At 51.5% G+C, this 25,610-nt stretch overlaps 2 protein-coding genes across 2 annotated transcripts; both read right to left on the bottom strand.

The window, feature by feature from the left end:
* Positions 1–621: 621 nt before the first annotated feature.
* Positions 622–4,078, bottom strand: LOC130538679 (tubulin beta-2A chain). The gene is made up of 4 exons (XM_057056518.1): positions 3,894–4,078; positions 3,474–3,582; positions 2,715–2,825; positions 622–2,035 (listed from the first exon to the last, which is right to left on the bottom strand). The coding sequence occupies exons 1-4, from the start codon at positions 3,948–3,950 to the stop codon at positions 951–953; spliced, it is 1,362 nt and encodes a 453-aa protein (XP_056912498.1). The 5' UTR covers positions 3,951–4,078; the 3' UTR covers positions 622–950.
* A 549-nt stretch (positions 4,079–4,627) lies between these two features.
* On the bottom strand, positions 4,628–25,586 carry LOC130538677 (solute carrier family 22 member 23-like). Its single transcript, XM_057056516.1, has 10 exons — positions 24,672–25,586; positions 20,094–20,197; positions 19,863–20,017; positions 13,023–13,191; positions 12,802–12,929; positions 10,548–10,650; positions 9,659–9,894; positions 9,073–9,105; positions 8,483–8,606; positions 4,628–8,072 (listed from the first exon to the last, which is right to left on the bottom strand). The coding sequence occupies exons 1-10, from the start codon at positions 25,176–25,178 to the stop codon at positions 6,689–6,691; spliced, it is 2,943 nt and encodes a 980-aa protein (XP_056912496.1). The 5' UTR covers positions 25,179–25,586; the 3' UTR covers positions 4,628–6,688.
* Between the last annotated feature and the right edge of the window lie 24 nt (positions 25,587–25,610).

Below are 25,610 nucleotides of genomic sequence, written 5' to 3'. Positions count from 1 at the left end.
CTCCCAACTTGATCCTCTTCAGTTGATCCTTGCTCCGCTTAAATAGCTTTGAAACATTTCAATTGATGTCAGTGATACCAGCTCGACACATTTGAAATTCCCTGGGGTGGAGTCATGGCAGAAATCCAAATTCTTGCCGTGACAAGTTGAGCAGGGGTGGAGCTGCTGGGCCAGAAGAGCAGCTTAATCGCCCTGAGAACGGAGCAGCCATTTTAGCGAATGCGTGGTTGTTGCCAGGAAACCTTATCATCCTGTTTCTCCTGGTCCATTTCAGAATGTCAGTAATGAGAGTTTATTTTAAAAACATCCTGCTCCTGTCTGAGCATTTCCTGCCGCCATGCTCCGCGCTGGTTGTCCTGAGGAGTTTGGTTTCGCTCGCTTTGCAGCTTTCAGCATTCTTATTTGTACGTAATCACTCAGTTGTCACGACGGCAGCCAAACAAACTCACCCAAGCTTGCGGAACTAGTTTGCTCCTTTCTTTGTTGTGGTAAATGCCAGAGGGTCCAATTACCTTTCAAAAAAAAGTGGAGCAGTTGTAGATTTGGAGTAGAGGTTATTATTATTATTATTATATATATTATTATATCTCGTGAGATGGACACATACCGAGCTGGAGTCACTTTGCTTTTCACAGTTTTAATGCACCATTTGGCGTCCGTGACACCATCAAATCAATACACAGGGCTGCAGTTCTGATAAGATGGCACCTTTTACTTGAGGATACAGGATACAGTCAATGCACATGTACAAAACTATATTAACGACAAGACGATTTGATGCTGCCGAAGCATGATTTGGAAAAAAGGATCCGTGCGTTTAGTGGCATTCGTTAGACCACTCGTGATGCTGACACTACTGTGCACTATCGTCTCAGCTATAATCGAATTCATCTGCAGGTTTCAATGCTTGGACGTCAGCTGCTGTTATATGCAGGGGCGTGTCCTGTCCATCAGTGGCGGACATCGTGACGGATGTCTTCCTCGTCCTCTATCTCGTCCTCTTCATATTCGCCCATCTCGTCAGCGGTGGCGTCCTGGTACTGCTGGTACTCGGACACCAGGTCGTTCATGTTGCTCTCGGCCTCGGTGAACTCCATCTCATCCATGCCCTCTCCGGTGTACCAGTGGAGGAAGGCCTTGCGGCGGAACATGGCGGTGAACTGCTCGGAGATCCTCCTGAACAGCTCCTGGATGGCGGTGCTGTTGCCGATGAAGGTGGCGGACATTTTGAGGCCGCGGGGGGGGATGTCGCACACGGCGGTCTTGACGTTGTTGGGGATCCACTCCACGAAGTAGCTGCTGTTCTTGTTCTGCACGCTCAGCATCTGCTCGTCCACCTCCTTCATGGACATCCGGCCGCGGAAAATGGCTGCCACGGTGAGGTAGCGGCCGTGTCGGGGGTCGCAGGCCGCCATCATGTTCTTGGCGTCGAACATCTGCTGCGTGAGCTCTGGCACGGAGAGGGCGCGGTACTGCTGGCTGCCCCGGCTGGTCAGAGGAGCAAAGCCCGGCATGAAGAAATGCAGGCGGGGGAAAGGCACCATGTTGACGGCCAGTTTCCGGAGGTCGGCGTTTAGTTGGCCGGGGAAGCGGAGACAGGTGGTGACCCCGCTCATTGTGGCGGACACCAGGTGGTTGAGGTCTCCGTAAGTGGGCGTGGTCAGCTTCAGGGTGCGGAAGCAAATATCGTACAGGGCTTCATTGTCAATGCTGAAGGTCTCATCCGTGTTTTCCACCAGCTGGTGGACAGAGAGGGTGGCGTTGTAGGGCTCCACCACGGTGTCGGACACCTTCGGGGAGGGCATGACGCTGAAGGTGTTCATGATGCGGTCCGGGTACTCCTCGCGGATCTTGCTGATCAGCAGGGTACCCATTCCCGAGCCTGTGCCCCCACCGAGGGAGTGGGTCAGCTGGAAGCCCTGGAGGCAGTCGCAGTTTTCCGACTCCTTCCGGACCACATCCAGCACCGAGTCCACCAGCTCTGCTCCCTCGGTGTAGTGACCCTTGGCCCAGTTGTTTCCAGCTCCGCTCTGACCTGTGTGGCGCATGTGTTAAAAGGCGTTACAGCATCAACAGCAGATCGTTTCTAATGTCCTAAACTATTAAGTGCAAGGCTACTTTATTGATGAGAGACTTTATTGATGAGTGACTTTATTGATGAGTGACATACATTAAACGCTGGAGGGAAATTAAGATAATAACAGATGCATCTGCTAACATCAGTGCGTTCACATTGTTAGCATCGTCGCTATTAAAAGGCTCATTGTTTTAAGGCGGCGCGGGCGATACACACCGAGGGTTAGCGACCTTGATGTTGTTTTTAATCTTTAACTAGAGGGTTAGAAAGTGATCAAGTTAAACTTTAACAGTGAGTAAATGCACTGGTGACACCCGCTCATTACAACCTTGGTAGTGATAGGAGAGAGGAGTTGGTGTTTCAGAAGGATTAGAATGAATCATCAAATATGTGATGATAGTATCTGGGAGGGAGACATTTTATCATTGTCAGCTCCACTCAGCTGCAGCGTGTCCTGCTCCTTTTCTTCTGTGCCGAGTCAGCAGGGACTCCTGCATCACGCCTCTGAGAGACTTCAGAGGCCTGGTGCAGACATGTGGGTGAAACCAGCTGGACCAGTTAGAAAGTAGCAACACGAGCAGCAGCAGCCACCCTGGGTGTTTGCACAGGTGGACGGCTGTATTTAATGTTCACTCACCAAAGACAAAGTTGTCAGGCCTGAACAGCTGCCCAAATGGGCCCGAACGAACCGAATCCATGGTTCCTGGTTCCAGGTCCACCAGGATGGCGCGGGGGACAAACTTGTTACCTTTCAGGAGGGAAGCAGAGAGATAATGCAGGACTGTTTGGGTCCATATCAACAGTGGGCGTCAGTGGAGACTTCGTCCAGAGTGGAGCAAACATGTTTTGGACCCAGACGGGGAGCAGCCCGGTTTCCTCTGCTCCACCCTGAGTCAACAGCCGCCATTTTCTCGTGCATCAGAGAGCTGCACAGAGGTCACCCAAACAACTGTGCATTCTTGCCCTGCCCACACTTGCACTTTCTGACATCATCCTGTCGGCCTGGATTCCAAGCGTATGGATCTGACAGCCGAGACCCAGAAAAACCGCCCTGTATGACAATGAAGAGCAGATCTGTCTGGAACCCCCGCCCCGCCTCACCCTGCTCTGATGGCGCCGTCCCGACACGTGGTGCACAAGGAATGACCTTCGAATTGCTGCGCTAATGAATCTAGAGCGTGACATGAGGCCGAGGCGCGGCGAGCTCAGCGGAGACTGCAGATACCTGCGCTCCCCATAGAGCCCAGAAGGGAGGGGGTGGGGGGTGGAGGAGATGTTTGCAGATATTCTGTCCTCCTTTCGGTTCCCTGCTGGGTGGAACCTCACTCGCAGTGAGGTGAAACGAGGCCCCGTCTGCAGGCGTGTGGGCGCTGATATCATCAAACAGTCGGCTTACCTGAGGCCTCGTTGTAGTAGACATTTACTCTCTCCAGTTGCAGGTCACTGTCACCTTGGTAACTACCGGTGGGATCAATGCCGTGCTCATCGCTTATCACCTCCCAGAACTGAGACACACACACACACACACACACACACACACACACACACACACACACACAGGACATGAACTTTTCTGTGTGTGTACCAGCTCCTGCTCCTTAGAAAAATGACATGCAGTAAGGGAAAGGGGGGTGGGGGGCTATCATTGCAAAGCCGCACCCTTATCAGATTTAAATAATCGTCCATATCAAATAATTGTATATTAATCGTATCCATAGAGGTATAATCCATGGGTCACGTGACTCGGCTTTATATAAGCTTAAAATTGCCCACTTGCGTCACTTTCTGCATCTCTTCCCATAAAGTTAAAACCTACCTTCGCCCCGATCTGGTTCCCACACTGGCCCGCCTGGATGTGAACGATTTCCCTCATGGTGAGCTGCGGATGCGGGCAGAGGTGAGTCCGGTCTTCAGTGCGGGATCCTCCGAATCAGCACTTGACTCATCCCTCGGACGGCTGCGGTGCCGGTGAGACGCGCTGCCGGACGGATGACGTGCGCGCTGCGTCCCCGCATCCCTCTCAGCCAATCGGAACCGGCCGGTTTGATGCAGTAGCGCACAGGATCCTGCTGCATCATCCCCTGGAGACGCAGACAGAAACGTGGCCAAATTCATCAGCACTTTACTTCGATGCATTTCAACACCCTTTTCTTTTAATGCCGAACCTCTTTGAATATCACCATATTTCAAGATCCAGCGTTTTACATACACACGCACACACACACGCACACACATATAAATATATACTAAGATTTGCTACCTGACGAAAAAGGGGATCACAAACATGGAGGAAACTAGTTTTGTTATCCATCATCAAAAATGTATTATGTGGCATGAAAACAACCTCTGAGCTAATGTTTGGACTAGAAACACACGGGCATAAAAACACCCGTTTTGTCTCTTGCCGGCCACCGTAGTAATGGAGGGTGGTTGGAGAGATGCGTTCAGGTGCTGCATTCTGTATCATCGCCACCAGATGCTGCCAAATTTTACACATTGGAACATATTGATCCTTTTGGGCCCCGTTGAAAATGAGTAGGACAACCGATACACTGATCAATAAATAGTGGTTTATTTTACCAATATATATGGCTTATATACAAGTGCATTATGTTAAAACAAAATGAAACCAAACAAATAGAAATTATAAATGATACAATCCACGTTTTTTTTTTTTTTTTTCCATTTACATTCATTCAAGTCCCCTGTCGAGTGGGTCACGGGTCCTGAACCTGAAATGTGAACACAGGGACTTTACGTCTCTAAAACCTTTAAGTATTGAGTTCAGAAGCATCTAGAAGTGCACGTTATGCTCTCCTTCATCAACTATACACCAACTCCACGCTTTAGTTTGCCTTTTTTTCCCTGTTCTCCTACCCTGACGCTGGTGCTAGCATAGCTTTGGATTGCTTTACCGATGTTTCACCACAAAGTAAAAGGGAAAGTTTCTCGATCAGCACCGTGAAATAGCTGCATGGTCGTTGTAAAAATGAAGAACAGGCTTTCCAGGAAAACAATGGATGCGTTGTGCTGCGCTGTCGTCGTCACCATGTCGTCACGCAGGGCTTTGGCCAAATGCAGGTAACCGTTTCTGCAATATGTACAAGGAGACAGATGCCAACACTCACACAGGTATTCTAGAAGTTACTGACTCCCGTTAATCTACTGCTGATGCACAAATCCCTAATTAATCCACCGTCAACATCCTAATCCACAAACTCGATTACACACAGGTCTATTGCATTTATTCTGACTGAATTGTGCTCCAGATTCTTTCCCACTGTCCCTTTTTTTTTACTGTCACCATTCTGAACTCCACCAGATATGACGTCACATGATTGCAGGGCATTGTGCTTTGAGGCTTAGCAGCACGGCGTGTGCGAGATTTCAACTCTCCACAGGGAAAAATCCACCAAAACCGCCCCGTCGTGCTGTTAAAATCATCTTCATCAAAAAAAAAAAAAGAGCTGCTCCCTCAACAGGAGCAAAAAAAAACCAACATTCACAGGCAGGTCGGGACACACACGACCAGGATACAAGAGGAAAACGATGAGTCACGGCGACGCCGCGGTAGACCGGAAACACTTCCTGAACAAATGTCATGTGACCCCGTCACATGTGAAATGAGGATCATTCAGTTGGCTCTAGAGTTTTACAGTAACAGATAATTATTATTGTAAACAGGTAGGTGATGCTAATCGCGCATGAGTTCCTATAGACAAATTATGGAGCTGCTGTAAAACGTACGTGCACGTGGCGGCATGAGACACGTTTGCTTTGCCACCCTCAGACCCTGATTTTCATGCTCCGTCGCCCCCCAAGACCACGTGGAGCGACCGCCAACACTGAAGGTTACGATTTTTACAGGACGGTGGGGCCGTTGGATCCTTAAAAAATAAAAGAAAATAAAAAAAATCGAGCTCCACAACAAGTTAAGCTTTTACTTACAAATCACATTTACAAAGAAATGCTTCCGCGCTCTGTAAATTGAATTCGTGAATATTGGCTTTTCACCCATGATTCTTTTGTTTGATTTTGGAAGGGAATTTTGGCACTTTTTCTCTTTGACTTTACTCAGAAATGTAGTTTTGGTGCGTTGAACTCGGCCCGTTTCCTGTAATCGTGAAATGAAATATACGCTGTAACATTCAGGTGTTTTGTTCGTACGGGTAAGGCATTTTTTTTTTTTCCTAGCAAACACGCGAGACAGACACTTCATTTTCGGCAAAAAGTACCGTGGATTTTTTTTTTTTCCCCCCCTCGATTGCATGTTTTCCCCCGACGCTCCTGCGGGGGCAGCGCTGCCTCTTCACAAGGACAAATTCCCATTCATTTACACCAAAGTAGTTTATAGGCTGGTGATTTCAAGTGACATTCACGGCGAGCGGGAGACACTGTCACATGACCAGCCTCTGGCACTCGCTCACTTGATCTTATTCATTGGCTAAATGCAGGAAGAGGGCACACCGAGACGTAAGCAGCTCCTCTGAAGACCAGGGGACGGCGCCTCGGGTCAAAGCAGGACCCCCTCCGCCCGCCCCCACCTCTCACGGTTCCATCGGGCGCGAGCGACTCCCCCGGTGACCACGAGCGCCGGCTGCCAACACTGATTCACGACGACGCGGCACCGTTGGGGGTGTTGTTGTCAGGGCTGGCACCGTCCGTGAGGGAGAGGGTGTCCCTGTCTATGGGCGAGGAGACAGTGCAGTCTATAAGAGTCTGGAGGGAATCCATGGCAACCGGACCCTGTGCTGGCGGGGCAACGGCTGTGGGGGGTTCTGGAGTGGCAGGGCGCACGATTTGTGTCACTGGGAGGATTGTGGGACTTTGTGCTGCAGTACCGTCAGTGTCTATGACAACAGGACCCAAAGCGTCAAGAATGGACTTTTGGCCGGGGAGGGGGGGTGGGGAGGGTCTGCTGTTAATACAGGGAGGGGCTGAGTCTAATTTTGGGGTGATGGGGGAGTCTGTGACAGGGAGTAAGGGGGAGTGTGTAGTGGGACCAGGTGGAGACTGGTCCACGTTAGACTCGGTGGGGGGGCAAGAGTTGGCTGATGGCTCTATGGAACGGTCAGTACCTGGTACTGGAGGAGGAGTGGGTGGGGGGGGAGGTCTGTCCTGCATAGATAGAGCACCAGGTTCTGCTAAACTGGCTTGAAGGTCCTCCTGCAAAGACTGGGGAGATTCTGGGGAGACGCTGCGAGTTTCTGCTGGGTCGGGGGATTCTAACACGGAGCTGGGCCGGGGTTCGATGGTGGGGGTGGTGGAGATCAGGAGGGCTGCTGGGGTGGGACCGGAGGAAGAGTCCGCCCTCGTCGCCGTGGATTCGCCGCCGTTCACCTGGGGGATGACTGAATGCGGCAACGACTTCACAGAACCTCCGTCTGCTGCCGGAGGCTCGTCGGCCAACAGTGGGTCCGTGACGTCGGGAGCTTCCTGGGAGGAAGTGGAAGACAGGGGGCGCAGTTCGCTTGCATCTATGACGCCGTCCTCACTCGGATCGGTCACGGGATTGCCGGACAAAGACGAAGGCGAACGGCCGTTGGGGTCTTTGGGCTCCAGCTCGTTGGGGTGCACCTGTACTAACGCAGGTGCGGTCATATCTGCGGTGGACAGGATGGTCAGATCCACGGCCGAGGAAGCGGTGGACTCCATGGTGGAGATGACTGTGGTGGCGGCTTCTTGGAGCGCCATGTCCTGCACCCTGCTGTAGTCCCGGTTGTTTTTAGAAGGGCCGAGCAAGAAGCGCTGCTCTCCCGATTTCCTCGGCTTGAGGAGGGTTTGACGATTGTAGGTCTCCCCGTCGGCCAGGGTCTCGGGGAGCGGGTGGCGCCGTGTCTCGGGCAGCAGCAGGATGCAGATGATGCAGATGAGAGTGCAGCAGGCAAAGATAATGTGATGAAGGAAATAACCCTTCTGGTTGTGAAGGTCCATGATGGGCCCCGTCAGCATGCCGAAACCAGCGCTGGCCAGGACGAGGCCCAGGCCGCCACCTCTGTGGTGAGGAAAGCATCATGTTAGAACAGAAAAGCAAAAGGATTCCACGTCAGGTACATTACAAACCGCACGCTGCCCTTAATATCGGTCTTTCACTTCCATTCGGAGCCATTTTTATCAAGCAGCAGCAGAGAGTGCTGCAGTACCGCCCGGCACCATCCTACACATGCAGTACCGGCTTCTACCATTAGGGGTCAGCGGAGAGACAGTGTCAGGATAACACATTACATAACCCTGGCTGGTGAGAGCCTCCTGATATACACATATTTACATTCCCAGATGGGAGAAGTAAGCACACACTCAGGTTATTACATAGGAGTAAACATAAATGACTATAACTGTGATCGGAGGATGCGTGGCGAAAACACGTCGTGCACGTTAACACAGTCGGCGTTCCAGCGGGCTTACCTGATGACGGTGGGTGTGATCTCGGCACAAATGAAGATGCTCAAAATGCTGACCCCGTAGGAGGAAAACATGCCGATGATGGAGAAGGAGAGGGATAGGTTCTTATTTAGCGTGTCTGAGCTGTCTGCAAACAAAGCAGGAGGCACACGTCAGGGGCACCCTCTGAAAATTAACACTGCACATGTGAACGCATCAACATTTAATTATGGGCAGGCAAATTTAAAGCATGAACACTGTGGAGTTCAGAACACAAAGGAATGATGGGAAATCTCATATAAGCCAGTACAGTTACACTATGATATGGCACTCATATAATGAAGACTGCATGGATTTTGCATGAGGTAACTGTTTGGGGTTATGTTGCATCACCACCTCCCACCCACACTGGGATCGGAGACGAGAGACTACAGAGATCAATAAAGAGGGGAGAGCTCCGAGGCCCACGAGACAAAGGTAAAAAACAAGCAGAGATGAGACCGAGGCACATTTGAGCTTGTGTTATGTGTCACTACGGATGCATAGACGCTGCAGGGAGGAATGCAGTCAAGACACGTTTGGAAAAAAAAGAAAATAATGACGGAGGAGCTTACCTATATTCAGCTGGCCGCTGTACTTGCCCAGCACTGCGGGAAAATCAAAGATACGCTCCATTGAGATGCATCCAAAGATTAGACAGTCATATTACAACTAAGAACACAAGGCGACGCTGGCAGTTAATGTTACTCCGTAAACTACCTGGAACACACTTGACATGTTGATCTTGGTAAAACATTAAACTGAAGTCACTGGTTCCCAGGCAGCTGGCGTCCAACTTTGATCCAGCGCTTGTTTTGGTGCACATTGACTAAAACGACCGAGCTGACGCTCGTGCATAGCGTTACCTTACGTTAGCACAAACACCTCTGCATTTAGACTTGATGGGTTTCTATCAATGCTAAAATCAATCAGGCTCTAGAGTTATTAAAACTGACGTGCACGTGTGCAGAGAGTGCCGGATCTGGGAGGGGGCTCCAGCTACAGTATGTGGTGATGGCTAATGCTAGGCCGACTAATGCTAATGCTGGCTAATGCTAATGCTGCACTCATTTAGGTCCATTTTAATTTGAATACACAGAAATTTGATTGGCATTAGTGTGTGTTTTTATAGTTGCCGGATAATTTAGCTGAGCTACTCACAATTAAGCAGGCCCAGCTGCAGCAGGGAGGCCAGAGCAGTGATGATCATAAACATCAGGAGGCCGCCCCGTCGACCCATCAGGCCCACCGCGGGGCACAGCACCAGGCAGGACGCCACAGTAATGACCGCCTTGGTGTAAAATTCCACGTAGAAGTTATCGGACATGATGGTGTTGTGACCCTCGGGGTCCATCAAGCTGCGCACAAAGCAGTAATGGATGCCGAAGCCTGTTAGCCTGTGTGGAAATAACACCCAGAAGGAGGGAGTGAGGCAAGTCAGAACATTCGAGAGAAGGCAGCAGGTTAAGTGCAGGGCTGCTTAAAGGTAAGACTTGCGAGGACATGACCCCCAAAAATGCATGCCAATGTTGGGTTCCCTCTCCTGGCTGCCTATTGTTCCATAAAGGCCGCTCATGTAAAATTTATGCTGACTCAGGGGAGTCGGAGGGTGAGGCCATGTGCCGAGGCAGAGCTCCAGCTGAGCCTGCCGCGCTAGAAGACGAGGGCTCAGGCTGCGCGAACAGATCCCGCGGGACATGAAAAGGGAGACGGCAGCCCAAATACGGAAGGCCAAAAGCTCTGAGAGCTCTGCCGATCGATGCCCCATCCAGCCTCCAGGTTAATGGCAGCTCAAAATGGCGAGTGAGACCGGCACTGCCTCGCCCGTGCACACGTGCAAGCACATACAGGCCGGCTCTTCCCCCTACTTCAGGCTTTCACTGCCTGCGTGCACCGACACAAACGGTGCACGCAGGCAGCCATCTGGGAGGGGGCTCCAGCTACAGTATGTGGTGATGGCTAATGCTAGGCCGGCTAATGCTAATGCTGGCTAATGCTAATGCTGCACTCATTTAGGTCCTGCTGAAATGGCTGCGGTGAAAAGGCTTACGAGTTCAGGCAGAGCACCACGATGTTCTTCCACAGGTTCCTGGTGCCGACCATCGTCATGATGCACTTCCTCTTGGGCTTGATATGAAGAACTCTCTGGAGCTCTGCAAAGAAAAGCACCTGGTGGTCAATGGAAGGACGACATCCGCCCTCTCACGATGCCGTGTTCCGCATAAAAAAAAATGAATCACGGTTGGATTTTGTGATTCAGGTCTTGACAAAATGACACACGTTCACCTGTGCAGAAGCAGCCCGTCTGGACCAAAAACGATTCAGAGGAAATTTGACATGACTCAGAGATTTCCAGGATCAGCCACAGGTGTTCCCTTCATCACCAGCCACACCTGTGTGAAATGCTGTATGTTTGGGTTTCACCATGCGGGTTGCCACAGTAACACAACCTTTGCTTAGCGATAGCCCACGCTGACTCAGACACGTGTCAGCATTCCGCACCAAGGTTATCTCCGGCTGCCTTGCTCAGCTTTTCCAGAGATTCCCCAACCAGAGTGGGAATATATGCTCTCGCTCTCCGAGAGTGAACCTAACCAGCATCTGCAAATAAGATATTTACCACTCGGGGAGGGGGGGGGGGTATTACTGTGTTTGTCGGTGCTATTTAGCTGTGCTGCTATAGTGTGCTGATCACCTAACAGGCCTCTATCACCCCCCCACTAGTTATCCTGATTGCTGTGTAGTTTTTCTGCCCCCCCCCCTTCTGTATTCATTTACAGGTATCGCCGCCTCCGGCCCTGCTGACCCACTGTATAAATAGTGTATTTTTGTGTGTGTTTCTGTGCTCTGTACCCGTCCCTCCCCTCCCCTCCCCTCCTTCTCCCCCCTTCTCCTCTCCTCTCCTCTCCTCTCATTCTCCTCTCCTTCTCCTCTCCCCTCCTTCTCCCCCCTTCTCCTCTCTCTCTACCCCCCCCCCTCCCTCTCCCCTCCTTCTCCTCTCCTCTCATTCTCCTCTCCTCTCCTCTCCCCTCTCCTCCCTCTCCTCTCCTTCTCCTCTCCTCTCCCCCCTCCCCTCCCTCTCTCCCTCCTTCTCCTCTCCCCTCCCCTCCTTCTCCTCTCTCTCTACCCCCCCCCCCCCCATCAGCAGGAGGGTCCCCCTACATGAGCCTGGTCCTGCTCCAGGTTTCTTCCTGTTAAAGGGGAGTTTTTCCTGCCTCTGTTGCTTGTCTGGGGTCAGGCCCTGGGATTCTGGAAAGCGCCTTGAAACAATGTTGATTGTATAAGACGCTATATAAATAAAGATTGATTTGATTTGATTTGATATGTCAGCACACACACTGGGAGCTGTGGTCAGATCAATGCTGGGAGCTTCTTCCTTCAGCCTCTTCCCATCACTGTCCAGATTAATAACTGGGGTAAACGATGGGCCCTTGTGGTCACATGCTGTAAACGCACATCCAGTAATGTAAGTCAAAAATAGCCTCCCTGTCTCCATGCAGGGACTATTTTTATGGAGGAACACACAGGGCCGATAGAGAGATGCGTCACATTACACAACAAAGTCTGCGAAACCAGTAAACTTGTGATTTACTTGCTTATTTGTTACGTTGCTAGCGTGCGTCCACAGACGCCGACCTGTGGACACACCAACCGGTTTACTGTCAACAACCACGGACGGTGGGAGGAGCTCGGCTGGAGAGACTCACTTTGGATGTTGTCTTTATAATTTATTTGATATCATGAAGGAAAGGGTGAAGAGCTGACAGCGGCCTGTGTGACGGAACATGAATTACAAATCAAAACTTTGTGACGGATTTTTGGTAACAACTGCAGAACAAAGAGCGCTCTCATGGTGCACCCTCCTACTCAGCAGCTGCGCCAGGCCAGATGTTTTAGTACTGTAAACTGCACGGAGAAGCCAAACTGATATGGCATTTATCAGCATTGCAGCACTCTGGCAGTTAACCTTGGGGTCAAAGGTCATGACCTGTGTCTATCTAGCATCTGTGCTCCCACCATGTCAGTCCCAATCCTCCCACTCTGGCTGTAACCAAATTAATTACTTTTCTGCAGTGTCATATTGCAATGTTCAGTGCCCAAGAGTGCTCCGTTACCACGGTAACAAGACGAGGAACCTGATATAACCTTGTCGATCTGTATATTTAGTGAAGCACAGATGGTGGGTGCAACAAAGAAGAACAAAGAAATCTGCAAAAGCTGCAAGAGAGTCAAATAAGCAAAAACATGTCCCCCAGCGTCACATCGTGACGAGATTACAGATGCTGTCATTGTGTATTATTCACCTGTGAAGATATTTTCAGGGTCAAGCTCCAAATTCACTTTGTTCTTCTTTGCTATGCGTTCCATGATCCAGTTGGAGCGGTAATATTGCTGCGTGGCCAGCAGCCAGCGGAGCGACTCAGGGAACACCCTAAGAAGAAAGATGGGGGCTATCCTTAATGAGACGCGCATTGTGACACAAATCCTCCATTAGAAGCATTAAAAACCAGCACTGGGGGCTCACCAGATGTAGGACAGCATCAGCACCAGAGGGCAGATGATGGCGACCTGGAGGACCTGCCAGTCGCGGCACAGGTAGGCCACGACGGGCATCAGCAGCTGGCCGGCCAGCATCAGGAAGCAGGTCACCATGTTCATGGAAAACCTCCACTCTGGCAGGCAGATCTCAATCCCTGATGGGGGAGGTGAAAGAAAACAGGCAGGATGACCACATTTGATGACACATGAGCACAAAGCAGCACCTGATACTGCCTTTGGATTATGGAGAAAGAGAGTTTTAAAGCGAACATGGATGTAGCCGCGAAACCCCGCAGGGATGCTAACGTTCCCCGGTTCCAGCCTGGGTCTGGCACCCGGCTCTCAAAAAGGCGTGGGAGTTGTTGGAGGCAGAGTTCAGAAATGACTTCAAGGCCAAACATTTCATCAGAGGCTCATGTCGAGCGACCCGCCGCATCAAATGTGGAGATATATAAAGAGCAGATAGACCAAAACAGTAGGCGGCTGTGAGAGGGAACCAAGCAGAAAAGAGGTGCCTTGTGCTCGATTCTCTTCTGTCAGAATGGCACCGATTCATCCATCCTGCCATTAGCATGCACGCCACACTGGCAGCCTGGAACCGCCGCTTCAGCCCCCAAGCTCCTGCAGCCTCACATTCAACAGTCTCACTTTATTTGTCCGGTTTCTTATACATGACCGTTTTTATCTTGTTTGATTTCTAAATGGAATTTTCAAGGTGACATGGCCAGTATAATACAGTGGGCTGGGGGGGGGGGGGGGGGGGGTGGGGGGGGGGCTTCATTCCAGTAGAAAAGACTGGAATTTCAATTAGGACTTGCCCCCTTCAGAGGAGCTGAATAATGCTCTCTGTTCACAGACACTGTCACAGCTGGAATGCCAGAGCCAATGAGCTGAGAGAGGGGCGATGGGTGCGAGGACCTGCTGGGTTTGAACCAACTAACCTCGGGACCCCCGTCTCCCCCTCGCCCTCTCTGCCCCGTGGCGAGCAACGGTCCTCTGCTTGCACGCTGCGTGGGATTTGAATTCTTCAGCCATGTCAAGTTGCCACATTGTGGCCAGAAAGCTCTTGGATTCTGTGACAGCCGTTAAAAAAGGCAGCGGAATAAAAGCGTTAAGAGAAATAAGGTTGCACGTTGTGCTGCACGGAGCTGCAGAATTAGCAGCAGATTGCACGACGGAAAGGAGGCCTGAGCTTCTTACTCCTGCTGACCCTAATCCTCCATGAAACCACTGGATCAGCACCGCCGCACTTCCCCGCTGACAGAAATCCGTCACAGGCCGACGTCACATGACAAAAGCACGTGACACCGTTCACGACGATAAAAGGGGAGTGATGGACCCTGGCTGAAAGGGGGATCATCAATAATCAAACCGATCGAACCAGATCTAATGATGGTAATCCCCAAAGAAGCTTTGTTGCTCTGCTGACTCAGGCTGCACGGGAATACGAATCAGCCACTCTGGTTTCTCTGACCAGGACAGGAAGCTCATTGTTTTCAGGGGCTGGTCACCCACTGAAGGCATTCAGAGTCATTCCTCACGCCAGGGTCTAAGGTCGTGACCTCTGATTGGTCCCATGAAACGATTACACCGCCCGGCTTCGGCCCCTGCAGCCAGATTCGGTAGCATAAAGCTATAGAATCATGTTGTGGACTCGGGTTTCCTCCCCTCTTTTCAAGGGAAAATCCCTCATTGTTGTTTGGGTCCTCCTGAAGCGTGACTGTGGGCTTCAGGAGGAAACAACCCAGAGCTATTCTGAACCGTCACACCTTAGAGATCAGCAGACAAACTAAAAACACGGCTCAGTTACGCAACCAAGCGTCATGTCTCAAAGCAACATTAGTGGAACTTAACCAGGTTGAAACCCAGCTGGATTCAACATTTGCCACTTTTTTGGGCGGACGTGTGAGATTTAACTATCTTTCTGTCTCCCCCTGTAACGTAATCACACTTTTCCCAGATATTTTGCTCTTATTTGACCCATTTTCCCGCAGCATTACAACCCTTTCCTTTCTGAGTTTGAAGGTTTCGCAGAATCAGCTCTTGATAACGCGGAAGTGCGACCGTGCGTGTAACACTGGGCTGCTGTTCCAAAGCCACACTGGATCTAATCGCACGCACGGCCAATGAGCGCGTGCTCCGAGCGGCGGGCCAGGCCGACACAGTCAGCAAACAACGCTTCCCACCAGGAGTCTGTGAACTTTGGTCAGGCTGCAGCTCCGCGACGGCAAACAGCACCTCCAGCTGAGCCTGGTGACCACAGGATATAATCATTTGCACTAATTAGCGGACACTGGTCCAGAGGAACAAGATAATTCAGCCGGAATTGCTGCCTGGCATTTACACAAATGTGAGAGGGGAAAGAGCGGCGGTGGTCAGGAGGGGTTTTAAAACTGAATTATTAAAAAGGTGTCACAGGCAAAGTGCTCCTGGAATTTATTTTTTCGATGCTTCAACAGTGTTTTTCCACATTTGTCTCAAACACAAATATCCGCAGGTCTCCACTCTGACTTCAAACACGAGAGACAAGAGGCTGTTAAACGGGAAGAAGGTCGTGCTGAAAGAGCGGCACCGGCGCTCTCGATGTAGCAACGAGGTCTCCAAGAACAGGCAAAGGTCCCTCATGCTGATCTGTCCAATCACTGGACTTTGTCCAGCCGTGTGTATTGAGCGATAGATATGAGAAGTTGCAACTAAAAGGGTGCAAACAGAGGGTTGGAAAAAACAACTTCAGTCCCACTGTGGGGAAAAAAACTTCTTGCTTTTAAACAGGGAGGAGGGGGAGAGAATACTCAGGCTGTTGTGTAAGCCTGCAAAACTGCTGACGCGGCACAAAACGGAACTTTAACCCGGGTCAGAGGAAAAAGAACTGGGCTGTCACCTTTCCTCGTTATCAGCAGCCAAAAAGGACGACCAGCCGGTGACAAAAACAACACATCTGTGCTGATGCTGCTCTCGACGGCCGGAGTGAATGAAAAGTCTCCATCGGGTGGCGTCAGGCAGAGCATGATGGGAAATGAGAAGCATCCGTCTTGGACTGGACAGACTGACAACACGCAGGCGATCGGAGCATGCTGGGGAGGAGTGGGGGGGGCGCGAGCAAGCAGACGAGACTCTCACACAGGCACAAAGGAACTTGTTTACGTAGATAAAACACACGGAGCATGCATCTTTCCGCTCTGCCCCACGTGGCTGCATCTGTGTGCAGAGAGATTAAGATCTGTGGTTAGAAGAGGGCGCGACAGAGGAAAGGAACAACACACGCGATGAAGAAACAGGAGTGGCGAGGTACGCTAGCCTGGCCTGGCCTCAAAGATCACCGCGCTGTCACATTACTGGACGTTTACGCGTTTGGGGTCAAACACACAGCCGAGAAGGTCGTCTACCTACCGGGGCAGCCAAGAACGATCAATGCTCTCGCAAAACAGCTCTCACAAACGCTACACAATATTAGAGATGAAAACTATGGAGGCACCGTTCTGATACGACATGCATTAAACAGACTCATCCGTGGGTCATTGTCTCCGTGTCCGTGTGCATATTTGATCTGTACGTGTACAAAAGGAGTGACAGTAAACACAATCAATACACACCGAGTGGGTGCAGCAGCCCTTAATGTGTTGAAAACACTGTCTCCCACATGCTGAACGGGGTCATTTCAAACTACACGGCTGTTTTTTCTTAGAACCTTTGAGCGCATCTCTAAAAACAGAAGCTGAGAAGATTTATTAAGCTCCAAAAAGGACATTTTTTGCAACTATGTAAAATGTGGAGAGCAAAAACACGTGACTCAGCATCTGCAGGGAGGTTACTGGGGTTCAGGAGACATGAGACGAAGCTCTTTGTGATGCTCAGTCATGTGTTCTGTCCTGCCTGAGTCTGTGTCACACCTTTAACCATGACGAGGAGAAGCAGGATGAGGCCTGCTGTCTGATTCAGACACGGGAGACGAAACCGAGACGTGTGTGGACAATTGGGAGACAAAAGGCTTTAGTTCTTTGGTGGCTTTTGTGTTTACTCATCACATCATGATGCTGAAAATCACCATGAATAGCACAAAAGTCCCGTCTGATGTAAGCAAAATAAGCAAGGAACCTCCAGATGTGATGTGAAAGCAGCTCCAGAAGCCAGAGAGAAGCAAAGAAAAGAAGCGAGACTGAAACAGATCTGACAAATATAAAGAAGTGGGTTTTTTTTTTTCCTGGTGGACTTTGAAAATGTGCAAGTCTTCTACAAGAAAAGAAATCGTGTTTCTTCGAGAAGCAGCTGATTTATAGAGGGGAACAGCTGGCATGGACGCGTGGTGAAGTCTGAGCTAACAGAAAGAAGCTCTGGCCCACTGCCCCAGAACGCTTCATCTCAATCCGCAGCACTAACCGCAGTCGGTCAGCATGACTCAGCAAAGCCAAACGCAGCCGTGTGTGTGTGTGTGTGTGTGTGTGTGTGGGGGGGGGCTCACAAGCGAGTGAGGGGTGAGTGGGTGGCGTGTGTGTCGGGGTGTTCTCTGAAGAAGCGAAATGAACAGCGGCACGATGCTATACACGCGACACCCACACATGGAGGTCAGCATTGCTTTCGATAGCATTTAGCTTAGCGCCGCCGCTGCTACGGCCTGTTCGACACTCCCTTTTAAGACGTATGCACAGCAGGGGGGTTGAGCCCGTCCTCAGGAATGAGGAAAAGGCAGCGGTGCAGCTGCAGGTCTCAGCTCAGCGCTGCATTCGCGGGCACCAGCTCCAACCTAGCATCGGGAAAAGGGAAATCCCGGGAACCCCACAGGTGCAGCAGGAGGACATGGAAACATGGTTCCGGTTCCAGCATTCCTCCCAGCTCAGAGGTCGCCCTGTTCCCCCCTCACATCCGTCCAGACTGCCAGAAAAAGAACAATTCCATTCTCTCGTTTTGTTTCCCCCTCCTGTCTCTGTGGTGATTCCCGTGTCTCCGACAGGCTCCACCATTCTCATAAAGGAGGGTCATGTGACTCATAACATCAGACGCGTCACATGACTGGCGGGACACGTCAGTCGCTGTGTGTGAACGCAATAAATACACTTAAGTCTCGAAACGCCGATTGATTTTCCGCAGTAATGTGTTATCGAACGGCCGCATTCCAACCGGCGGAGTGGCGCTCACGGAGTTTTGTCAATACGGAGCGGCTGCAGGATAAATAGCATGTGACAGAGGCCGCACGCCATCAGAAATAAGGGCGGGGGGGCAGCGAGATAAAGCCTATACAAATATGGAAAGGTCAGACTAATCATGTGTCCCGACAACCATCAGAGGAGAAGGTCGGAGGGTCGGTCCAGGGTCAGTTTAGGGGTTTGGATAAGCGATGAGCCGAATACAACAGAAGCCGCACAGCCGCTGCTGAACACCTCAGGAGCTCTGTAGCCACCCATCATGGGGGGGGGGCGCCGCCTGACTCACAATCAGAGTCGTAAACAGAGGGAGGAATGCAGCCCAGCTACTTCCAAAGCTGTTTCTCGTAATCCAAGCGTTCCCTTTTTGTCATATCCAAACCCGAGGAGCCGCTCGGAGCGACCACGTGTGCGTCGCTCTGCACGACAGGAAGATTTTAATGACAGATTTGTATGAAACGAGACCCATTTTCACTCTCTACCAACTCCGTTAATCACCAAATGACATCCAGAATCAAAGCTCCTGCTCTAATCCTCCAGTGGAGTCAAGACCGGAAGGTTCTAGGTCGAATCTCCAAAGAAAACACCATCAAAATGTCAAACATAAGGACGATATTGCTGCCCTGTTGCCTCCTCCTGTCCCAGCCGGGGTTACACCGAGTGCTACGTCTATTTTGGGATGGTGGCGAAGCTCAGATGTACAGTAAAGACTCAATTAAAGGACAAGGACACCCCGGTCACCCACTCCCATCATGCCGCCCCCTTTCCCCCCCCATTCCCCCAGCTCACCTTGGCTTCTGGAGACCTGCTCCCCCATGAGTCAATTACGGCCGCTAAAGAGCTGCACCGCGGTTGATTTATTAGGCGGTATCAGCTCCCCATGATAAAGCCTCCTCCACGCCAGCCTTCAGAAACTAATGCAGCGCTCCTTTGGCGCGTAGTATCACGACCTTGATTGCGGAGAACCAAAGGTCACATCCAGAGAAAAGTTGCACCTCTGACAATGCGACGATCCGTGTCCTAAGTCCAGCGTGCCGTTGGGTCATCATTGATCACCAACGATGGGAATTCAATTTGAGAATGATATTCTGGTGAATGAGGAGAGTTCACTTCTGGGGTAAAAAGGCTTCCAGTCTCTCTGGAATGAGGAGCTGTTCCAACAATGCACCTGGATTTAATACATATTAGCAGGTCAGTGAGGTGTAATTACACTTCCTCTGGCTGGACGCTTCCCTCGGAGATTAAACGGAATAGATTTCAGATCGGGAATGCCTGGGCGTAAGGAGAGTAGCATAGCATTACTCAGAGGGGGAGGATGATAATGCACGGTTCTTTTTTAATGTTATAGTGATGTTTTAATACATGCTCAGCGCTAAAGAGGAAATCTAAAGACTTAAATTGGCGTTCCAGCATAATTACATTAGTTTTTAAACAAGACGCCGACGTCTGTCAGCAGCACAACAGATCAACATTAGAAAGTCTGTCAACACGTCAGTGGATCAGCATTTCCCTGTTAGCCGTGGATCACATCCAGTAACTGTTTAAAAAGAGCTCTGTGCAAGACTGCAGCATTTTTGGGTGTTTATACCTGCTAGCCCACCTGAGCTGAGCTCCGTTAGCATTAGCAGAATGCTAACCCAGGGTTAGTTTCCAATATGGCTGAGGTTTTAAGGAAGAATTCAACTTACTGAGCAGGTACAACGAGAGGATGATGCCCGCCAGGCTGAAGCCTTCGAAGAAGCGCAGGATGCTGAACATGGGGACGTTAACGGAGAAGGCCACGCTCAGGCCGAACGCCAGCATGGACAGCACCGATATGATCAGCATCGGGTGGCGGCCAAACCTGCCGGCAAAGCTCGGAATTACATCACACGCTCGCAGGACGTAGCGTTCGGCGACGCTCGTGACGAAACTCTTACCAGTCGGCGAGGATCCCAAACACCAGGTAGCCGAAGCTGGATCCCACCACCAGGGCAAACTTGGCGATGTGGACCTCCGACGCAGAGTCGCACACCAGACTCCACTGTGGAGACAAAAGAGCAGGTGCCAGCTGAGACAAAACTATTTGAATTTAACACCCTAATTTTCATAACTGCCGCTCTTTTAAATTGATTATCTTTAGACGAGAGGGTTTCTATTTTTAAACACATGTTATTTTTCATTTTATGACTCAGGACAACTGGGATTGTGGTTTTAATGGGACGTCAAAGTCTTCTTTTCAGTTTAACAACCCACGCTGATATGTCAACGGGAGGAATATAGTGGAAATGTGTGTGTTGTGTTTTTATATTTATATTCTGTGGCGTTCCCCAACTGTCCAAATGATCAATGGTTTCCAATTAGCATCAACTCATTGCGAGTCAGCGTCCCGGTGCTGGAGTCTGTCCCAGTAGTCACAGGGTGTACAGCGGGTCACCAGTCCATCACTGGAACACACACCAGTCACACCTCAGCCTCCAGTTAATCATGTTTTTGGACTGTGGGAGAAAACCAGAGAAAAAAAAACAGAACAGGCAAAGTCCAGCTAGCTACAGTTGGTGGTTCTCCAGCAGCAGGACGGGACCGACAGCAGCCGGAACCAGTCTAAAAAGGGTTGACCGGCTCGGGCTGGACGTGACCTAAAGCCCAAACTGCTCCTGCCCTCTGCTCTTCACCGTTGGAACCACTAACGCAGCAACCTGATCGGAATGGAATGCTCCCGGATTAACCAGCCAGCCATCACATGGTCCAAGTATGACACTCATTCATGGTTTCAGTATCAATGTCAACGCGCTGCACCGCGAGGGTGTGTGTGTGTGGGGGGGGGTTACAGTTACACAAAAACAGGCCCAGTGTGGCGCAACGACTGTGCGCGACAGGCTGCCGTGGGTGACCACAGGCTGTGTCACACATGCTGGGGTCACATGGCTGAGTCACCACGCCGACAGGTTCTAAACATCAATATTAAGAGCGCTTTATTAAAAAATGGCCAGTCGCCATGCATTACTGATGGGGTTTTCTCCGCGGGCTGATGTCTGAAATGCAGCCGCGCCTCCGTTAGCATGCGCGGTACAAACACGGCAGAGACAGGAAATTCCCAGGAGCCTCGAACGTGTCAAATCTGTGGGGCCGTGCCGCCGCGGCCTCATTAGCCCCGGCAGCTTCTCCCCCATTGTCTCGCTCATTTGGAGCAGGTGCAGAGTCGGCTTGCGCTGCAGATTCATTAGCTGAGAGAATTCAGAGCCAAGCAGCAAATCAGTTCATATCCCCAGCGTGCACGCCAAGCCCAAGCCCGATGGCCGCCGGTGGCCGGCCCACAGCCGCGGTGGCGAGCTCGGATGAGGACGCCCTCAACTGCAGCTGCACATTTCTGCACTCGGTGAACTGCACGGCCCAGGATGGTGGGGGGTGGGGGCGATAGAGAGGCAGCACAGAGGGGAGGACGGAGAGGAGGAAGATTAGCAAAGACGAATCCACGAGTAACCGTGGTTACATTTTGTTGCTCAACGGTGCTTCCTCGATCCCGAGCAGGCGGGGCTCTAGCGGCGGCTGGCTGAAGAACACCACATTGAAGTGTGAATCTAGAATTTAGTCTGCGGCTTCAAAATGAGCCAAACGTGTCGGCTGAAGGGGGCAAATATGTGTGTGTGGGGCAGGGAGGGGGCAACGTGCACACGAGGACTCTGCGGCAGAGCTACTGCTCAGCAACACTCTCCCTCCGCCACCCTGTGGGCGCCGCTGCCTGGCTAAAGCCATTACACGGTGGTCGTTCACAGGTGATGATGATGGAGAATAATGAGGTGGGGAAATGACGAGAGGAATCCAGCGCGTTTCCATTAGTCCACATGAGCTTTGGTGGCCCAAAAGGACAAACGCCCCCCCTCCACAGAGCACTAACCTCGACAGGCTTCATGGGAAACGCCAGCAACATTTGTAAAAACCCAACAACTGGAGAGGAACAGCGTAGAACGACAGCCGCAGCGCTGCAGAGAGCGCCAGTTTGCTGAGCCCAGCCACAGATAAAGGGTTAGCATCACATAGTGACACGCGTGGGGATACTCGGTGTGGAAATAACGTATTTACTGCTGCGTAAACAACGAGGGCTTTCCTCTGAAACACTGGCGTCCACACGCTGCAGCTTGCTGCAACACTGAATGGCAACGACAAATATTTGAGCAGCTCCAAAAGAAATAATCAGCTGGTTCTTTGCATTTACCGTTGCGACCCGAGGCTGCACAGCTGCCGCTGCAGGGGGCTGCTGTGACCCTCGCCCCAACCCTGTCCCAGCCACATTCCTGCTTAACTCAAGCTCCAACAAACAAACCTTAACCCGTGGCGAGGGTTAGAGACCCCGCGCTGCGTCCCCCTCCCCGCGACCAGACAGCCCCCCTATCAGACGCACAGTAGAGCCGCGGCGGCGCTTTATCTTTGGGTCACACGCCTTTTCGGCGCAGGCTCCCATTGTGGGTAGATTCGGTATCTGCAGCGGGGCCGTCACCTTCAGACAGCTGTGATCATTTCAGAGCGTCCCACGCTGATCTGGGGTCTGCGGCGGGGACCAGCCAGCTGAGTAAATATGAAGGGACGCGGCGCAGCGAGGCCTCGGCGGCGGTGTCATCTTTCTGATCTATGGGCGTCCCACCTCCAAAACAGTGATAACGGGCCCTGCCTGCACCCACTAACACGATTATACAAGAGCTCCTCATTATCAGGTTCACACAATACTCTCACGTATGACATCAGGGCTGGAGCTAAACAGTCTGTCCAACATCTGTACCCTGTCCCGTCAGTGGGGGACGGGGTAAAGGGCCGAGTCCTCAACACTGCAGATGCAGGCCAAGGTGGGACATAAAAAGTCTCATTTAAAGACACTTTGTGCCCAAATATCTGCGGCCACATTTACAAGAGAAGCTAGCTGGGCTGAGTGTAATCATATACAATCATTTCTAGGACTCCTGGGACTCTAGGTTCACCTCCTGGACTACCTCCCACCGGCGATCTGGCCCCGTGTCTTCTCCGATTCGGTGGTGGTGAAGCAACTAAATGCGTTACTATGGTCACATAATGTGTCACAAAGGGGACGGGACCTTGGGAGATGGGAACAACCCTGCTACATTCACTCCTTGCAGACCTCCTGGTGGTGCTGGATGCCTGCGGACGGAGACGCTTTCGCCGAACGGCCGGGGGCTTCTACCCTCACGGGCCCGCAGTGGTGGTAGTGTCAACATGACATTCTCCGACTGCATGCAAAGGCAACACAAACAGCAGGATCTGGTTTATGATGCCAGCATCCCAGCGAGAGCGCCGGCCTTCTGGAACAGAAACCACTGAGGACCTGTTTTACGTTTTGCTAACGTAGCTTTGAGGACAGAGATGCACACAACTGAAGGCCTGCACTTAATAAGGCAGTTTATCTGTCTGAGATTAAGAAGCAAATTAGGCGGTAAATGAGGTTAAGGCCTTAAACGTCCCCTTGACTCAGACGCTTCAGCTTCGTTGGGTTTCTTTTATTTAAATAGAGGGAAGCTGCCACCAATAAGCAGGGAGGGAGCCTCAGAGCCTGGCTCCACATCCAGCTCTCTGCTTCTGATTCCTGAGTAGCTGCCAAAGCTCCTCAGTGGTGGCGATGCTGCAGATTAGAAAGGTGGCTGAGATTCTTCAGGCTGCTGCTTTAAAACTCCTTCTCACCGCCTGCACAGGCATTTCAGGTTTCTGCTGTAGGTTTTAGCCGCCAGAGTGACACAAAGCGAGGCCAAAGCTTCGCCTTCGCCGCCTGCTGACAGGCTGCAGTTCTAAATAAGCATCTTGCTTTAGAATGATGCCTTCAAAGATGGTGAAATGCAACCATCGATTACTGAGCTCAATAGTGGCGCCGGACCCAGATGAACCTGGAAACTGATATATGCTCATTAAATCCTGGTCCCTTCGACAGTCCACTACCCACAGTATTTCAGGCCCTCTTTTAACAAAAGAGGAAAGGGAGATTTACTTTTACAGTGAGTTCTAAATGAATAAATGATTCCTCTCACACCAAGTTGATCTCCTCCCCGGCAGCATCCACAAGGAGCCTCATCCATGACGGCTGATAACAGCTAAACACATCAGTCCTCATCAAGAGGATGAAAGACAGAGAAGAATCTGACCCGTTTGTCCGTGTGTGTGCGTGTGTGTGTGTGATGATGCTGATTTCCAGAGTCCACTGATGACCTTTGGCCCAAATAAAAAGCTCCCTGTTCTATTGTGCTCGACCAGCAGCAGATTCCACCAGCAACAGCGGTGGCGGTTTGGGGCCAAATGTCCCGGTTCGTGTCAGTTGTCACATTGAATCGCGACGCATGAATATTTATTTTTTTCTCTGAGCTTAGCTGGAGATGATAAAAACAGCAGCTACTGTTCACAGGCTGTCGTTAATCCGGTTACAGGAGCGCCCTGAAGCCGCTTTAAAGTGATATTTGCGAACAATGGTGGGGGACTATCTCACACGCATGATGGGGTGGGTCCTGCCACGGCCCGCTTACCTTGGTGACCACGTTCTGCACCAGCCCGGTGTGCAGCTTGAACTTCCACTCGCTGCAGTTGCACCGCATGTGGTCCACGTCACTGTCGGTGCCGTGAGCTCCATTGTTGTAAATATGATCTCCACGCGTGCCGTTGTTGGTCAGACGCTCCGACAGCGCGGAGGGAGCCGAGGTGGGCGCGCTCGCGTTCAGGACCGGCTGAACGCACGTACTGTTGGGCTGATCGAGCAGGAAATTGTCAGAGAACTGGATGGCTCCAATGAACAACGCCGGGATCCATGTGAGCAGGATCAGCTGCTTCTGGTACCTCCCGAATCCCCCGAGGAACGGGAGGACGCACTGGTCGATGCGCGTCAGCGGCGCCGGCGTTGTGGTTTCCGAGGACACGAAGCCGTTCTCCGGTTGATGGCCCTCCGTTGCCATCCGCATCGCCTCCATGTCGCTCTCGCCGACAGACGAGTCGGTGTGTTTAGCCGGGGCTGCAGCGCTCCCCCCTGTCGACTCCATAATACCCCCAGCGCTGGCGGTGAGAGCCCTGCGCAGTCTGTCACTGGAATGGAAATAAGGCGCACCTCTTTATCACCAGGAAGCACTTCCCCTCTCCCGTCCGCCACTAGAAAGCCGCGTCGGCCCCAATGCGGGTTCTGCGAAGCGCCGAAGCCGAAGCGTCAGCGCGGTTTGCGGTCCGAAAACGACGCGGCTCCCTGCGTGAAACGATTCCCCCAGGATTCCTGCCGGCCGTCAGCAGAGCCCGGGGAAGTGTGTGTTCCTGTGAGAGCCACAGGTAACACACCTGCCCAGAGAGGCTGCTGCCGACTCGAGCTCAATATGGCCACCTGTGACTCCAGGTGATCCTGGCGGGCAGGAAATGCGCATTCTCTGTAGGAGTCGTCATCCCTCGGTGGTTCTGGGGCCTCTGCTCACCTGGAAGATCAGCTC

This window comes from Takifugu flavidus, chromosome 15 (genome assembly GCF_003711565.1).
Source record: "Takifugu flavidus isolate HTHZ2018 chromosome 15, ASM371156v2, whole genome shotgun sequence".
NCBI classification, from domain to species: Eukaryota; Metazoa; Chordata; class Actinopteri; order Tetraodontiformes; family Tetraodontidae; genus Takifugu; species Takifugu flavidus.
This window is presented reverse-complemented; position numbering and strand designations above follow the sequence as displayed.